This window comes from Lipophrys pholis (genome assembly GCF_963383615.2).
Source record: "Lipophrys pholis genome assembly, chromosome: 6".
NCBI classification, from domain to species: domain Eukaryota; kingdom Metazoa; phylum Chordata; class Actinopteri; order Blenniiformes; family Blenniidae; genus Lipophrys; species Lipophrys pholis.
Window position 1 is genome coordinate 18298340 of NC_137629.1, and position 15712 is coordinate 18314051.

General features: G+C 42.8%; 1 protein-coding gene across 1 annotated transcript; it reads right to left on the reverse strand.

Moving 5' to 3' along the window:
• Positions 1–1361: 1361 nt before the first annotated feature.
• On the reverse strand, positions 1362–15393 carry LOC308110620 (glypican-3-like). Its single transcript, XM_080465026.1, has 2 exons — positions 14936–15393; positions 1362–2682 (listed from the first exon to the last, which is right to left on the reverse strand). Exons 1-2 carry the CDS (start codon positions 15090–15092, stop codon positions 2501–2503), a joined length of 339 nt encoding a protein of 112 aa, XP_080321152.1. The 5' UTR covers positions 15093–15393; the 3' UTR covers positions 1362–2500.
• Between the last annotated feature and the right edge of the window lie 319 nt (positions 15394–15712).

Genomic DNA, 15712 nt, shown 5'->3' on the forward strand with positions numbered 1-15712 from the left:
GCTGACCAACAAGGCCAAATGTTAAATGAAGTGGAAAGCGCGCGCTGTCAGACCACGGCGACAGGAGTCGAACACTTGAAAAGAAAATTGGCGCCCTGCAGTTGGAAAATATTCAGTTTGAGAAAAAAGCAGATGATCTTGAAAATAGATCACGTCCACGAAAACCAAGAATAATTGAAATCCCTGTGAAAATGGGGAGAAGTCGACATGTTAAGGTCTCATCAGAGATTCGAGTTGGAAGTTTTTGGGAAAGTACTTTTTCTTTACTCCCATCATGGACTTGGAAACTTTTCAACATCCGGCTTTGTTCAGTAGAGACCCTTTCTTGTTCTTTCACACTCAATCAAAGATGAAGGCTACATCATGTATGCAATATGTTCTGAATTTTATGCATCCACCTGCCAACAACCAGGCAATAGAATAGAATAGAATAGAATAGAATAGAATAGAATAGAATAGAATAGAAGCTTGTAGAGACTTTTGCAGTTGTTTATTGTACTGTAAGTGTTTCGTATATGTTCTTAATAATACAACATCAGTTTAACGGGTCTTTTTGTCTGTAGTTCACTTTGTGAAGAGTCGAAAAACTTTGAGGACATCTGAGTTTTTTGTTATATATCCGACGAGCAGCAGTACAGTGAATATGAAGCTGTTCAGTTCAGCATAGAAATTCTCTACATAGTAAACACACTATCATCTTTTTACTGGAAGTGTCCTCTTTTTTGGTCTTGTTTCAGGCATCTTTTTTCAAAAAATGTGTCTGAGTCTACTGTTTTTCGAGGGACTTTGAAGCATAAATTGACACACGCTTTGAACAGAATACATGTAATGTAAGTTCAGTAAACACCGAGTGTCATTTCTAGTATCACAAGATCGAACAATTTACAATCACAGTCACCTGAGGTACAGAAGCACCTGCTAACTGGTGGATAACGTCCCTTGAACAGAGTTTTAGAGCTTGTAGATGAGCTGTTCTGAACTGTGGGCCAACAAGAGGAGGAAGAACCACTTATGTGGAACCAGCTGGGATTCTTCTTCAGCGTTCAAAGCCTCCTTGATGTGACGGTGTCACATTGTTTTATCTCCCTCTTCAGTGTCTTTGCTTCCACCGTTGTTCCACCGGGTGTCATCTCTCTGCTCAGTCGTTGCCTCTCAGCAGTCACCCGCCTCCCTCATCTCCGTAATTTTCCTCATTGCGCCGACCTGCTTTTCCGTTTTCTTTTTGTGCACACATTGACGTGAACTTGCCCTGCCAGCAACGTCTCCTCCGGCCGCTCTAATCCACGTTTCAAGGTTTCTTCCACCAACTTTCCACAATTTCTTTTTCATCCTCTCTTTTTTTTCATTTATTTATTTTTTTTATCTCCCTGTGAATAATAGTCATCGCTGCCTGCAGTGCGCCAAATCTCAGGAGGCTGTCACTTTCTGGAACAACATGTCTGGCGCCGACAACCGCACTACATCTAAAGTCACTTAAACCGCTCGTCTCTGCCATTCTAACATTTAGCTGAACAGCAGCCGAACGCCCCGTCCCTGTCTGTCTGCGCGCATTATGCTTCTGCTTTATTTACATGTGACTCACTGTCTGGAGGAGTGAGCTGCTGTCATGAAGAAGATGTGGAGCCAAGAAAGTCGGCGCTGACTCGCGCTGCTTTTGGGATCTTGAATTCTGGCAATTAGGATGTGTTGTTTGTCCTCGCGTGTCGGTACGTTCAGGACTATAATGCTGCTCTCCACTTGCCTCTGGCCTCATGAGTGTGTCACAGAGCAGAAATACTAAAGACCCTTTACCCTTTAGCCAATATGGATGGAATATGGATGGAAACTTAGGGCAGCATCGAAGACCCTTTGTGGGGCAGGTGCTCATGTTTGGTACCTTCTACATCAGAAAAATAAGAATGCTATGCATATTAAAGTGGTGGAAGACTTTGAACAGGGCACAATTTATATAACTGGTTCAGATTATGTCAACCATCTCATAATAATATGAACATTGTTGTTCTATCTAACACCGTCTTTGATATAATGCGGTGTGCACATCATTCCCATGCAAATTCTGAATTCAGATTAAAGCATTTTGGGGGTATTTTTTTTGTGCCACAATATATTGTAGGACATAGCACATCAAGGAGAGAGATAAAACATGAAATATGCTTTGATAAGTGTCAACAGGGTTGAGATTTCCGAATAAATGATTTTAATGAGTGCCCCTACAAACGGTTGAGTTCAGTTTTCATGATACCTGCGCAGCTTTAATGTCGGTTTTTTTTACAACATGTTTTGACCATGTCGATACTGCTCTGCAAGCAGTTCTCTATGAGCATACGAAGTGAAGCGGCTGTGTGAATGTTTTTATTTATTCTCAAAAAGAGCATGAACCACATCAGCTGTACCTAATGCATTCCACTTGCAAGACTACAATGAACTGGAAGCTACGGCCAGGAAAAGATCGCATTTAAAGAAGGAAAATTCCAAGCTCTGAAATTCCTGAAAATCATCATTATTGTAGTGGGTGCTCACCTTGGAATATGGCGGCGTTTTGGATGATGAGGCGTTTGAGCTGTGCGCTGACCACCTGCAGGCCGGACTCCATGTTGCCGCGTGCGGCTACCTGATATCGCTCCTCCATCTTCTTGGAGCAGCATGTCGGGGCTTTGGTTTGGCAAACCTGCAAATCTGCACCTGAAAATCAGCAGAGACAGGGCGGTGGTCTGGATGAGTCGTGGGAAATCTACTAGTGCTTAATTCTCACAAATAGGAGCCTCTGCTTTCACACACACACACACGCATATATAGACACACAGGCACAGTGAAGGATATCTATCTAAAGCAGATTCTGCAGCCCTAATGAGTCTATGATTATTATGTATAGGCTGTGTTATCTCGCAGGGCTGGAGTCAAAAATAAATTCCTCGCTTCAAAATGAGCCATTCTGATGCACATTCAAGCAATACGCCGAGCCTGTGCAGCTTTCCTCTGAGATCAATTTGGTCAACAGAAACTTTTCCATCACTCGAGGTTACACTTTCCACTCAGAGGATCAAAAAAAGAAGAAGGAAAAAAAAAAAAAAAAAAAAAGGATATTTTCAGGCACAAAGATGAGAGCCAGGAGCAATGTGGCATGCAGACAGACAAACCCAGGTTTCAGCATGCTTTCATTATGTATGGCATGGAGAGGGTGAGGAAACAACCACTGTGCAGCCATTTGTGGACACTAAAGGTTGTTTAGACAGATGAGAAATAATTGCATTTTCAGAGCTCGTTTCTTAAGGCAAAGGAGCAAATACAGAAGCCTGATCGAAGAGCAGACGCCCTGCAAAGACCAATTCAATGACTCCCAATGAGGACGGAGATAAAGAGAGAGCAGTGAGAATTTGTTCTGATCACGAGTGGAGCTGAGGCCTCGGCCGCTGCCATTGTGGTGTGAATTACAGTACATCTCCCCGTTAGGATACACTGAAGGACACGTCTCACAAAAAGCCTTTCTTCTTCCTTTATCACATTCCTCCGCCATCACAATGTCACAGCCGTGTGGCAAGACAATGTAAAATCTGCTCAAAAAGTTTGAAAAGAGATTTGACTGTCATTCAGAGTAATGGGCTCTACTCCGCCACGTCTCAACAAAAGAGGAAGGAACACAAGTTTCTGTGTCAGACCACCTTTTAAAGAAAATATGCGCGTTCTGAAAAACCAGATATAAATTTCCACTTTAATTCCCCAACCTCTCTTTTAAAGTGATGCCTGCAGACGTAAGTGGGGCAAAAACCACGCGGTGTTTAAACACAAAAGAGGCGTTCCTCTCCGCGGCGCTTCCCTGCAGTCCCGCACGGCTGCCGCCGCTGCAGTCGGCGGCTGCATCGAGGACCCGTCGTCTGCAGGATCTGCCGCCCGAGAGGCGTCACTGATAAGAGGGGCCTGATTGATGGTGGGGTAAACAAATGTCATGGGAGTCTGCCGGCTTCAGCCGCCGCCGCTCGGGGTGCTGGGAGAATAAAAGAGACGGAAGCTGGGAGATTAATTTGGGAGTGAGCAAGAGGGAGGGCGCCCGGATTGCAAATGTATGGGGGAAGTCTTGATAACTAGCATGTCAGAGGGAGGGGAGGCTTTTCTGTGGCGACGGAGGATTTATCTTGATGACAAAGGAGGAATTTCTCCAAAGGTTTGAGCCTTTGTCTCTTTGAGATCTTCAAACAAAAGATGTCAGAAAACAGAGCTCAGGCTGCAACAATGCAAACAGCAGGAACACAGGAAGTTAAACTACCAGGAGATGCAACAGGAGTGACAGTCGTGGTAATTAATAAGCGCTGGAGAATCAAAGGGAGAAGAGCTTCTGCTCACTTCTGACTTTCCGTCAAAGTTTGAGGTGCATCGTCTAATGAGCGAAAGAGGCAATAAAGCTGTCGCACAGCACCTTTTGTATGCATACTGACAGGCTTAATATCTTAAATCAATACCGACAAAAGACCCCTGACAGATAAGATCAAGTTAATTTCAGCCTGCAGGGGCAAAATTATTAAGCTGTCAATAGCACGGAGGGGAGGTGAGCGCGGCCGGAGCCCGAAAAGAGACGGGGGGATTTAGCAATTATCTCTGGTGAAAACCGACAGATTCGTCTGCACATTGGTCGTTTTTCACAGATGATAAATGTGTTTCATTACAGAAGTAACTGAAGGATTCGGAAGGGAAATGATTCCCCGCAGAGCTTCACAAATAATAAAATCACACTGTCTAAATAAAGCCTTCTTTGTGACTGACAGATCACTCGGAAATAAGCTTCCGCCTTTTTTTTTTTACCTTTGCTTCAGGCTTCGCTCTGCTCCTCCTCACCTCGCGTCTTTTTACCCTCATTCCTTCTTTTCATCCACACAGTTGTGTTCTGAGCTTGTTTCTCTTCAGCTTTAATAGCCACTGGGCAGTGGGAGCAACTTCCCATCAGCATGTTAGGGGTTAATTAGTGGATTTTTTGTGTCCCGGTGGCCAATCCCCCCCCCCCCCCCCCCCCCCCACAACTAAATGAAGACAGACAAGGTGCAGGACTCAGAGCAATTTAGATGTAAATTGCACATACCCTCAGTTCAAGGTGACGCCTTTAGATGATCAGACCCTGAAAGTGCGGCGGGCGATTCAACATGCAGAGCGGCGGCTGTTTTTATGAGTGTTGAGGTCTCCGAATGCCTTTTAAAAACACATTGATCGGCCTTCGCCTTGTCACAGCCTCGCCTGACCGTCCCGCCGCTTTAGCCACAGAAAGTAAGTTTTCAGAAGACCTGCTGGTGGAGACAGCAACCCTGCACACACACACACACACACACACACAGATCCCGAGAGGAGTCCTTCCCCTCACATCCCTAACAAGCTCGGGGACCCCAAGTCGAGGGAACAGGGGGCAGCCACGAATACAGCTTGTGTCTCGGTTTCCCAGCACCAATTAGAAAGCCATTGCTATGCAAGTTTAATGACAGAGACCATGGGGGGAAAAACAAGTTGTATTAAGATATAGAATATGCTAAAAGCTGTTCATTATGAGCATAAATTATACAACAACTTCCAGTTTGGAGTGGAAGCACGTGGGAATCCGAGGCTACCTCTCCGGGGCAAAACAAGCCAGTGTCATTTTGTAAAGACAATACGTGAAATAAAGATATGCGATTTACAACCAACCTGAGGAATAATAATATCATTAGCTACTGGGGATTTCATGTATTACATGTATTTTTAGAGCTCGCTGCTCCAGTTTAACTCGTTTCATGAAGCAATGGGATGAAGAGTGGAAGCCTGCGCGTGAAAAAGCCCAAAATTATTCCAACTTTTAGTTTTTTCCTGTTAAAGTCAACGTGAAACAATGAGGCAGTAAACACGAGTCCCTTCATTAAAGCGGCGTTCTACGAAAATGGACAAGCAAACAAGCAACATCCGAATCAGCGTTTAATGAGACACAAAAAGACCTCCTGCGCTTCAGGTCAGATGATCCACCTATTAGTCCGTTGTCGTTTCAACGGCAGCATTTGTTCTTTTGGTGTTCACATTAATTTTTGTGACAAACAACAAGCCCAGGTGTCCCGACCCTGCAGATAATTACTGCTCACACCCAGACAGTGGCTATCACACCACACAACGTAGTAATTATCCCGCCAGACAGAGAGAGAGAGAGAGAGAGAGAGAGAGAGAGAGAGAGAGAAAGAAAGAAAGAAAGAAAGAAAGAAAGAAGGGTGGTGAGGTAAGCCACCCTCCTCACTGAGAACCTCTCCCTCCGCCTGCACGACTCCTTCATGCTGCTGAGACGATCCAGAACCCCACAGGAAAAACACACCTGTTCTAAACAACACAAAATAGACTGCACTTTGGCTTATCTCTTGTTGTGTGTGAATGTGTTTGTAAGTGTGTTTTTTGTTTGGGATAAAGCATGTCGAGAAAAATTTCAGTTTTTACTGAAGAACAGACAATAAGGCTTCTCTATCTATCTGTCTATCTATCTATTTATCTAGGCCCCGTGTACACAACAGCGTTTCGTGTACCAACACCTAATCCATTAAAAAAAGTGTTGCGTTCACACTGCAGCAGCGAACACACTGACAACGGTGTATTTAGTATGCCGGGCCACAGGAGGACGCTGTCGCTTGTTTTTGTAATGAAACCACACAGACGTGTGTGCAGAGAACAATACGCTCTAAACGTGAAGAAAATCGAGAGAGCCTAACATTCCTATTGACTGATGACGAATCGCAAACGAATATGGACTGATGACGAATCGGATACGAATATGGACTGCGAGTCACACCACTATGGGTCCGCCGTGTTTGTTTACAGGCGCATGAGCAGAAGGAACTATTTACAACAAGAAGGGAGGGGAAGATATGCGCATGCGCAGTAGGAGCGCTCCGCCGCCGGTGGTGCACGGACAACTCGTCCACAAACCTGCAACTGTGGAATTTTTTTCAGCATTATTGATTTGAATGGATTTCAAAGTACATTTGACACATTTGGAAGGATCATTAAGCATATTTGACACAAAAACTAGAGTATTAAGGTCGGCAATATCGTGTATTTTTAGCATCTTTGATAAGGCAAACCGAGGATTTGTTGGAGCCTAATAATCAGCTTGATTTATGAGTCTTCATCTGAAGTACAATAAAATAGGATCAATGTTTGTTTTATAATTATTTCTCCGGATTTCCACATCATTACTCAGATATGGAAGAATGATTGAGTTATATAATAAGTTCAGTGAATCTAATACTGATCTGATTTTACACATTATGCTAATATTTTTTGCTTTATTTTGACTTCAGGATATTTATATGGTGCTTCCAACCGGGCTTTTCATCAAAAGTAATTCCTAAAAATGTATTTACATGCACTTGTTCAATTAGTTTACCATTAAGAGAATGGTAAACAAAGAGAAACAAAGCCATAGGATACTATACTAAACATATATAGACTTATATTAGATATATGAAAGACATATAAAATATAAATTAGGAACAACAATATGTAAAAGTATGTTGTACAAGATTTATTTTCTCAAACAAATTCTGAAATCTCATCCATGGACGAGTTGTCCAGGGTTGCAGTTTTGTGGACGAGTTGTCCATTGCGTCTTCACGAGAAACATGATGGAAAGTAAAGACGTAAAGGAGAAGGAGTTGGACGTTACAAACGATGGATTAATAGAAAGAACAAAGGAACATGTAGGAAAGATAGAAAGAAAACCAGAGAGAAAGAAGGCCTCTGGGTGCTGGAGTAAGTTGTCCTCCTGCAGTCTGTTTTCTCTCCTCCACCGGGTGAGAAGCTGTCGCCCCTCTCATGAATAAGTCTTTCAGACCTTCGTCTCAAACCAACACTGACCGAGCTGCTTTCACACTCGTGTCCCGAGGTTAGAGCTCTCATACCCGCCAACAGCCTCTCCACACACCCACAGCTCCACCAGCAACCGCCTCCCACCTCCTGCTCCCCTGCTTTTCCTCTCATATCCACTGCAACGTGGTTTCGCTACACTCGCTTCTTCTGACGCTGGAAATACAAACTTATTTCTCCTCGTTTTTTGGTGTTTTGCCTCCCGGCAGCACACACTGCATTATTAGAATTCTGCTCTGCCTTCCTGCGGACATCTCTCTGAATCAGCCGCCTCGCCCACACACTACTCCATGTCAATACAGGCCATTTCACATCTCCCTCCAGCAACACACACACACACACACACACACACACACACACACACACACACACACACGCACGCACACACACTCACACACAGAGAGAGAGAGAGAGAGAGAGAGAGAGAGAGAGAGAGAGAGAGAGAGAGAGAGAGTGATACTCGACTCAGTCACATCCTCAACATGGGCTTTCATCAATCTTTCATTGCCTCAGTGAGGAATCAGTGTTACACTAAATTGTATAACAAGCCTTCTGTTTACTAAGTTCAGAAGTATTACTCACAACACAGACATGACCCCAACTTTTCCTGTCTAAATTAGTAATAATGATGGATCGTGGATAATGCATGATTGGTCCATGACTATACCACACAACGGAACAAATCTCAGCATTTGTTGGATGTCAGCGTGAGCTCACTCCAAGACATAGAGTCCACTCATATCTAATGAGTTAAAAATCTGAGTTAAAGTTTGAGTATATCTCACTCCACAACTACAGATTTCTTTGAAGGAGGAGTCCAGTCTCATAACTGTACAAAGTGCAGGCAAGCACACCTGCTGGCTGTCACAGTTCAAGCTTACTGACCTCATCTACTAAACTCAATCAGATCTGCTCATAAGAAGGAGCACTGGGTCAAAAACAGACGTTAAGGAAAGGGAGAATAAGGCACAGGTGCAAGTATGGAAGGTCAGACTGTGTTCACGATTGCATAGAGAACACAAAGGAAAGAGCAAGACATGAAACCAGAACAATAGAAACGGGGAACAATGGAAACAATGTGAATGTCACAGGCTGTGAAACACGCCATGATGACAAATAGGAAACCAAACCATGGACAGAAAATCCAGATGAAATACTGGAGAAGTGAAACTCAGCCGTCCTGACGGTGATTAGCATTAGCAACATTAGCTTCCTTTTACATGACCTGTCAGTTGCTGTGTGCGTGTTGTTAGTCTAATCCAGCTGTTGTGGTCTCATCCCTTCATATATTTGTATCTTGAAAAATGACAACGTCCAGGCTATAGATCATCTTCCTCCAACTATCTGACGACACGTGAGCTGAACTTAATGGCAGGTAATACTGTAACTAACACTACAATAACACAGCTTTATTAGGACACGTCTAAATGAAGGAGACTTTGAAAAGTAATAGAAGAGTTACTTTCTTGGATTAATGGTCGCTTAACTATATTCAATTACAAATTTTCAGTAATTTGCACAATATGAGGCATATCAGACGTGAACTCAGTCTCATGGTATTTATTATTAATATTATAGTCTGAAGTTGATGTTGCGAGTTGCTGGGAACAGCTGGTGTTTGTGTCATTTCAACTAACTTGGGTGAAGGCCCTGTACAGAAAATGAACTTTTAATGTTTGTCTTGTCACTGTAATTATTTAACGGCCTAATTAGCAGAACTTCTAACAGATGAAAATGCCAATACGATCCACACGGATGAACTCGCAGTGACTCGTTGTGTTTATCTACTTTTCTCTTTCATTTCCTGCTCATAATATTTAATTGGCCTTTAACATTTTTAAATGCAAACACAACACTGCTGACATTTTTCCTGTGAACACATAAGCTAAAGATGAAGTTCAAGAGATGCATGACTTCATGGGAAACGCCATATTGGTGATAAACGATACGCATTTGTTGCGTTACACTGGGATTCCTCTGTCGTATCCTCTCCACTAGAATATGGTTATATTTGTTTTCACAGTTAAATAGTTAGATTTATTGAAATTACAAGACAGATTAGGAGGTCAGCTCACTAAAGACTTCAATTATTAATAATCTAAAGTTTTAATTTATTCAAAAACCCATTGCAGTGTGCATGAATATTTATGATTGAGCAATAGGTCATAAAGCGAAGATCCTTCCTGATAATATAAGTAAACACACATAATAACTGCATATGCTTTGTTTACACAGAGTAGTCATTTTTGGTTAAATACCAGACTTTATGAAGATTTTATTAAATTGTTAGCATCCATAGGAAATAAAAAGCAGAATACTTCTTATGCTGGTTACATGATTTTAGCTTGACAGGCCTTTATATATAGTCTGCAACTGCCACAACTGTTCAATTATTTTGTCTATGTCCCACTTACAATGAAGTCCGTTCTTAAGTTTTTTTAGTTATTTTTCAAATGTACTTTCCATAAAAAATATCACTTCTGCACAGAGAATAAACCAACACATGAAAACAAGAGCATGTCCACTCATTTCCAACCCACAGTTGCCTAAATCAATCACACCAAAGTAGATATATTTATAAACAAACAGGAATTTGTTGCCATCAAATTGTGTTTATGTTTTGCAAACTTCAGAAACCTGCCACAAGGGTTTCTGGGACATCAAAGATGGCGTTGCGGCAGATCCAGCGAAAATGTCAATGTTTCCCAAAGAAAGAGTATTGAAGCCACGAGAATAACCTGAAATGGTGTGAAATGGAACGTAGATTTGTTTTTCCAGTGCCTTTAAAAGGTTCGGGGAGTTTCCGTGAACTCAAAGATGTCAACAAAGCGTTGTTTGTATGTTTTGTGAAATTTAAATGCTGGAAATAGTGTTTGTGTGACTGTAATGACAAACGTCCTTCAGAAAGATATTAACAACTTATTAGAGATGTACATCAACAACTAAAACTAATTGTTTTCCTTTTCCCCACGTGGATTCTGGAAGTCAACTCTAAAAATGTGTAACCAGACCACCCAGAGAAAACCCAGGTACACCGACAAGGAGAACGCACAAATTCCCCACACATTGTCTTTTTAAATTCAAAAGAAAGATATTACTTTGAAATGAGACAGGCGGAGAGGCCCGTCGTCGATAGAACTTGATGACTCTCTCAGTTGAAAATATCTGCTCCTGCAGCAGCCCTCGCAGACACACCAGCTCCTTCTTTCACTGCACCTCTGCATTGATTTCCCCACAAAGTATCAGCTGTAACTAAACTGGATTTCATCCTATTAATAGCATTTAATGGAGAAACAGATCTGGCAACATGCTTTAGTGACGCTTATCAGATGGAGGTGTCATTGTAAGACAGAGTGAAGAAATATGTGTACAGCTTAGTGGATAGCTTTACATGCCGAGCTGCAACAAAATGACTGTAACGATGGACAGTGCGACTGGGTGGTCAGTAAAACATTAAGTGTTGAAAGAGTATTCATTATTAATGCTGGTGTGTCGAGTAGCAACACATCAAAAGTCAATGAACTCTCATTTAAAGTAAAATGTTGTTTTAATTATTGTGAAATTGTACTCGAATCCTCGATTCACGCACATGAAATATTCCAATCACATCTATTGTATCTCTAAATATCACAATTCTATGTTCTAAAAATAAGGAAGCTGTTCAAATCAATAAATATAAAACCATATTTAACTTTTTTTTTTTAAATTTCATTCATTTCTCATTTGTGTTTCAGTTTCTGCTGTTGTCATGGTTCACGTTGCGTTTCTTGTGCTACTATGAGATTCTGACTCTGTCTCTTGTTTCAGGCCGCTTGACTTCCCCTCCTCATGTCTGATTGCTGTTCCCCTCCCTGATGTGTTTCACCTGTGTGGGATTGTCTTCACCTGGTGGCTGTGCTAGATGTTGGCCGTCTTCTGGTTGTTGGTTCATCTGTGGTTCTTGTGGGTTGCTTTCCGGTGTCTCTGCTTTTATAGTCCTGAGTTTATTTTAATTTAGTTAGAATTAAAGTCACTCTACCAGAATCCACACTGGAAAAATGCAAAATTTAGGGCCCAGTTGTAGTTGTTCAAGTACATCTCTAATACGTTGTCAATACCTTTCTGAAGGAAATTTGTCATCACACTCATACGAAGACATATTTCCAGCATTTAAATTTTGCAGAACGTCCCCGGGTTTGTTGACATCTTGTGGTCACGGAAACTCCTGAATATACCCGAGGCATTGTATCACAAGATCAAATCTGTGTACTCGATTTCGCGAGATCTCGATTCGTACTGGAAAAACGATTAACGATCAGTTTTCCAACATTTGAATACTCTTTCTTAGAAAAAGTCAGGCTTTGTTTTTCTGGCTGAAGCGGTCAAATGTTGATATTTTCCCTTGAGCTGCTATGACGCCATCTTTGGTATCCCAGAAACCCTTGCGACAGGTTTCCAAATATGACATCAGTTAGTATTGGATTGGTTTCCTTCCAGCTCTTCACATTTCAGTCGCCAAGAAATGATTCGGTTGTGCCTTGAAACAAGTACAGTCAGAGATACACAACTGATTCAAACTCGGTAGAAAACAGACTTTATCGACAAAAACTAAAATAAGACTGGATTGGACTTCATGTATTGTAACTAAAGGTTCTTGTGTGTGTGTGTGTGTATCTGTCCTTATTGTTTTTACATTCCCGGCACTCTGATCTCACGCCACATGCTCTGAGGTGCGTATAAACATGCTGAATAGGTAGTTACTCGCAGGCTTTCAGAAAATGTATTTTACACGCAGGGGACAGTTACACGTTAGACCCCCTGCTCCTTTGTTAACATATCCCATCCTCTGGTGAATTCATCACATTTCTCAGAATCTATGGATTCACTTTTATTGAATTGACATTAAACTCCTTTCTCTTTTTTTTTTAATCATGAATTCTTTATGGAGAGATACAACCCAGGACACAAGGGGACTAACTTTTCTATGGTCAGCATATCTCTCCTCTGGGTAATAATGACTTCTCACAAAGTCAGATTCAAGTCCTTTTTAATTACAGTTACACGTTCAGGCCATGTGAACACAGCATTTTCCAAGTATAAACGCAAAATCTTAATAGCTTTTTGAGAGTCCGTGTACACCAGTGATGGGGAAACATAAACACAGTTTGAAGGCTACAAATCCGGGGTCGTTTGTAAACATGTGGACTTCGGTCTGATCGATTTAGGCAACTGTGGGTTGGAAATGAGTGGTAATGCTCTTGTTTTTGTGTCTTGGTTTATTCTCTGTGCAGAAGTGATACTTTTTATGGCAAGTATATTTTAAAGATTTGTTCCTGTTAAGTAACTTTTAAGTGTTTTAAATGTCATATACACAGTGAATGAGTGAGATTAGCCAGTAAATTTAGAGCTTCGGTAACAGCTCCATCAATCCAGCTCCTATAAAGATTCACCGAATTCAGAAGCACAGGAGGCCAGAGACAGATGGATGTGGTGGAAGGCGGGATACACCCTGAACAGCTCAAATTCACACCTACAGGCAATTTTGAGACGCCAATAAACCTTCAAACACATGTTTTTAGACTGTGGTGAGAAAACAGAGTGTCCGGAGAAGATCCACGCACACCCAGGGAGAAAATGCAAACTGAGCACAGAAAGCCTTCAAATCGAGGTTATAGCAACTGTAGCGGATGCTCCCACATCTTGTGATGAGCATTCGCATTTGAGTCTAAGGTCTTAGTAACCCCCACCCCCCAGATTGATTTCCAGTCCACGTGATGGTTGTGACCAGCAGGACGTCCAGCTCAGGCTGAGTGAAGGTACACAGACCGCCGATCTCAGCCCCCACCCCCCCATGGCCCATCTGGAAAGGTGTGTGATCAAACATGGATGCATGGAGAATTGTGGCGCTCAGTGGTTTGAGCGGCGTTCACTTCACAAGATGGGAGTTTAATACATGTTGGAGGCAGCATGAGAAAACCTGCTTCTTTCTTCTTCCATTTGAGGCAGTCTGTGATTTCTTGCACTTCCCCCTGTTTATGGAACATTTTGTGTTATTTAACAAATTCACTCAAGTGTGTGTGTGTGTGTGTGTGTGTGTGTGTGTGTGTGTGTGTGTGTGTGTGTGTGTGCGTGTGCGTGTGTGTGTGCTGCACACAGAGAAAGGACCAAAAAAAAAAAAAAAAAAACAGTTAACCTGGAGCACTTCCCTGTGCTGACATGACACTAAAACACCCAATTAACATTTGCAGCTGGCTGTGATTCAGCCACATGAGAGCTTTTCCATTTACATACTGAATCAGAATGCAACAGGCTCCCAGCACGATGTGCTCTGCAGAACAGCACAAAGAAATGAATTATTCCACTCGGGATAAGCCTCTCTTGTCAACACATGCACTCCGTCTCTGACACTTGAGCTCCATGTAACAATTCTCTTAACTTAATCAGCACTTCTTTTTTTTTAACTGAATAGTTTTCTGCTTGGTCACAAGTCACACAACAACAATTGATATTGTGTGACCATGTGATTGATAAAAGGACAGCCAGGATGACAGCATGACTAACAGTCATCACTGCTTCTTGACTTGTTTTTCCCTCCATCAACCAGAAGACTTCATCCCACATAAAATATTTTTAAAATAAACTAGAGAAATATGTTCACATCTTGTTCAATGCATGGATCAAATCAAAGTTAGGGTGCAGGGCAGCCCGCGTCTCTTCATGTTGGGATCAATACTAGAACAAATCGATTTTTGTGAGCTATTATTTCACAGTTAACTCGCGGCTTATATAATTCAGCTTACTTTTTTTTGTACATGATTCCTAACGTGTCTGGGGGGGTTGTTTTCTGCAGAGAATGCTCATAAATGTTCATCCAGAGAGATGGAGAGTGAGTGGGTTGGATCTCACTGCTAATTCAGGAGAGGTCAGACTCTAAAAGCTGCTCGGTATAGAAACATGTTGTAATGTGGGAATGAGGTGGGGAAATGAATTAAAGTGCGTGGAGAGAGTCAAGAAAAACAGCCTTATGCAGTCTACAGTTTAACCCCGAGTGCGTAAAGCTCGTCCTGCCTGTCCAGGCTCGAGAGTGAGGAGAGAGAGTTACCTGACACCGGGGTTTCGGGGACCCACTTGGATCCCGGGTGGAGGGACTGAAACACCGCTCGCACCTCCTGGCAGTTCGGCACCTGTCCGCCGGGCAGCGAGAAGAGCTGCAGGAAGGCGCACAGGAAGAGCGCACCGTGCGGTGGGAAGCCCCCCATGGCGTTAACGAACGCAAGCAACTTCACCAAAAGCGGACAGAAGAAGAGCAACCGCAGAAGATGAACTTCAGCTCGTTAAAAGTTACGACGGGATCCGCTGGTGTGGAAGAAGCTGCAGCTCCCGGCTCGGCTCAGCTCGGCTCGGCTCGGCTCAACATTCCCTCTTTATCCTCGTGTTTGTCCCCATCACGGTGCGTCCGCCCCGGAAAGCTGCTCGGTTAAGCCTCCTGGTGAAGATACACCGTCGCTGGTAACTTGTGAGCCCCTCTTCTCTTGCTGCACAGAGTCAGAGCACCACTACGCACGTGAATAACACGCCCCCCCCTCCCCTTAAAGCGCGCACCACAGCGTGCGCCTCCCGGCTGGTAGTAGAGATGTGAGCAGATAGAGTGGCCCTGCTCGGGTGCAGGAGTGGAGATATGAGGAGGGGATTAATGCACAGTACGGGCTGTTGGCATTTTAGATGAATGGCGCTGTTTGGTATTGGTCCGCAATTACTGTTCAGTCGACAGAGGCGCGTGCAGTGGCCGAGCTTCACATATTTATAACAATAAAAAGTAACACATTGTTGTGACAGCAGTATACGAACTGGAAGCAGCGTTTATTATTAATCCTTGAGG

Coding starts and splice junctions, on each gene's coding strand:
- LOC308110620 (XM_080465026.1), bottom strand. CDS start 15,092: ATGGGGGGCTTCCCACCGCACGGTGCGCTCTTCCTGTGCGCCTTCCTG. Junction 2,683..14,935: donor CCCCGAAACCCCGGTGTCAG/GTAACTCTCTCT, acceptor GCTGATTTTCAG/GTGCAGATTTGCAGGTTTGC.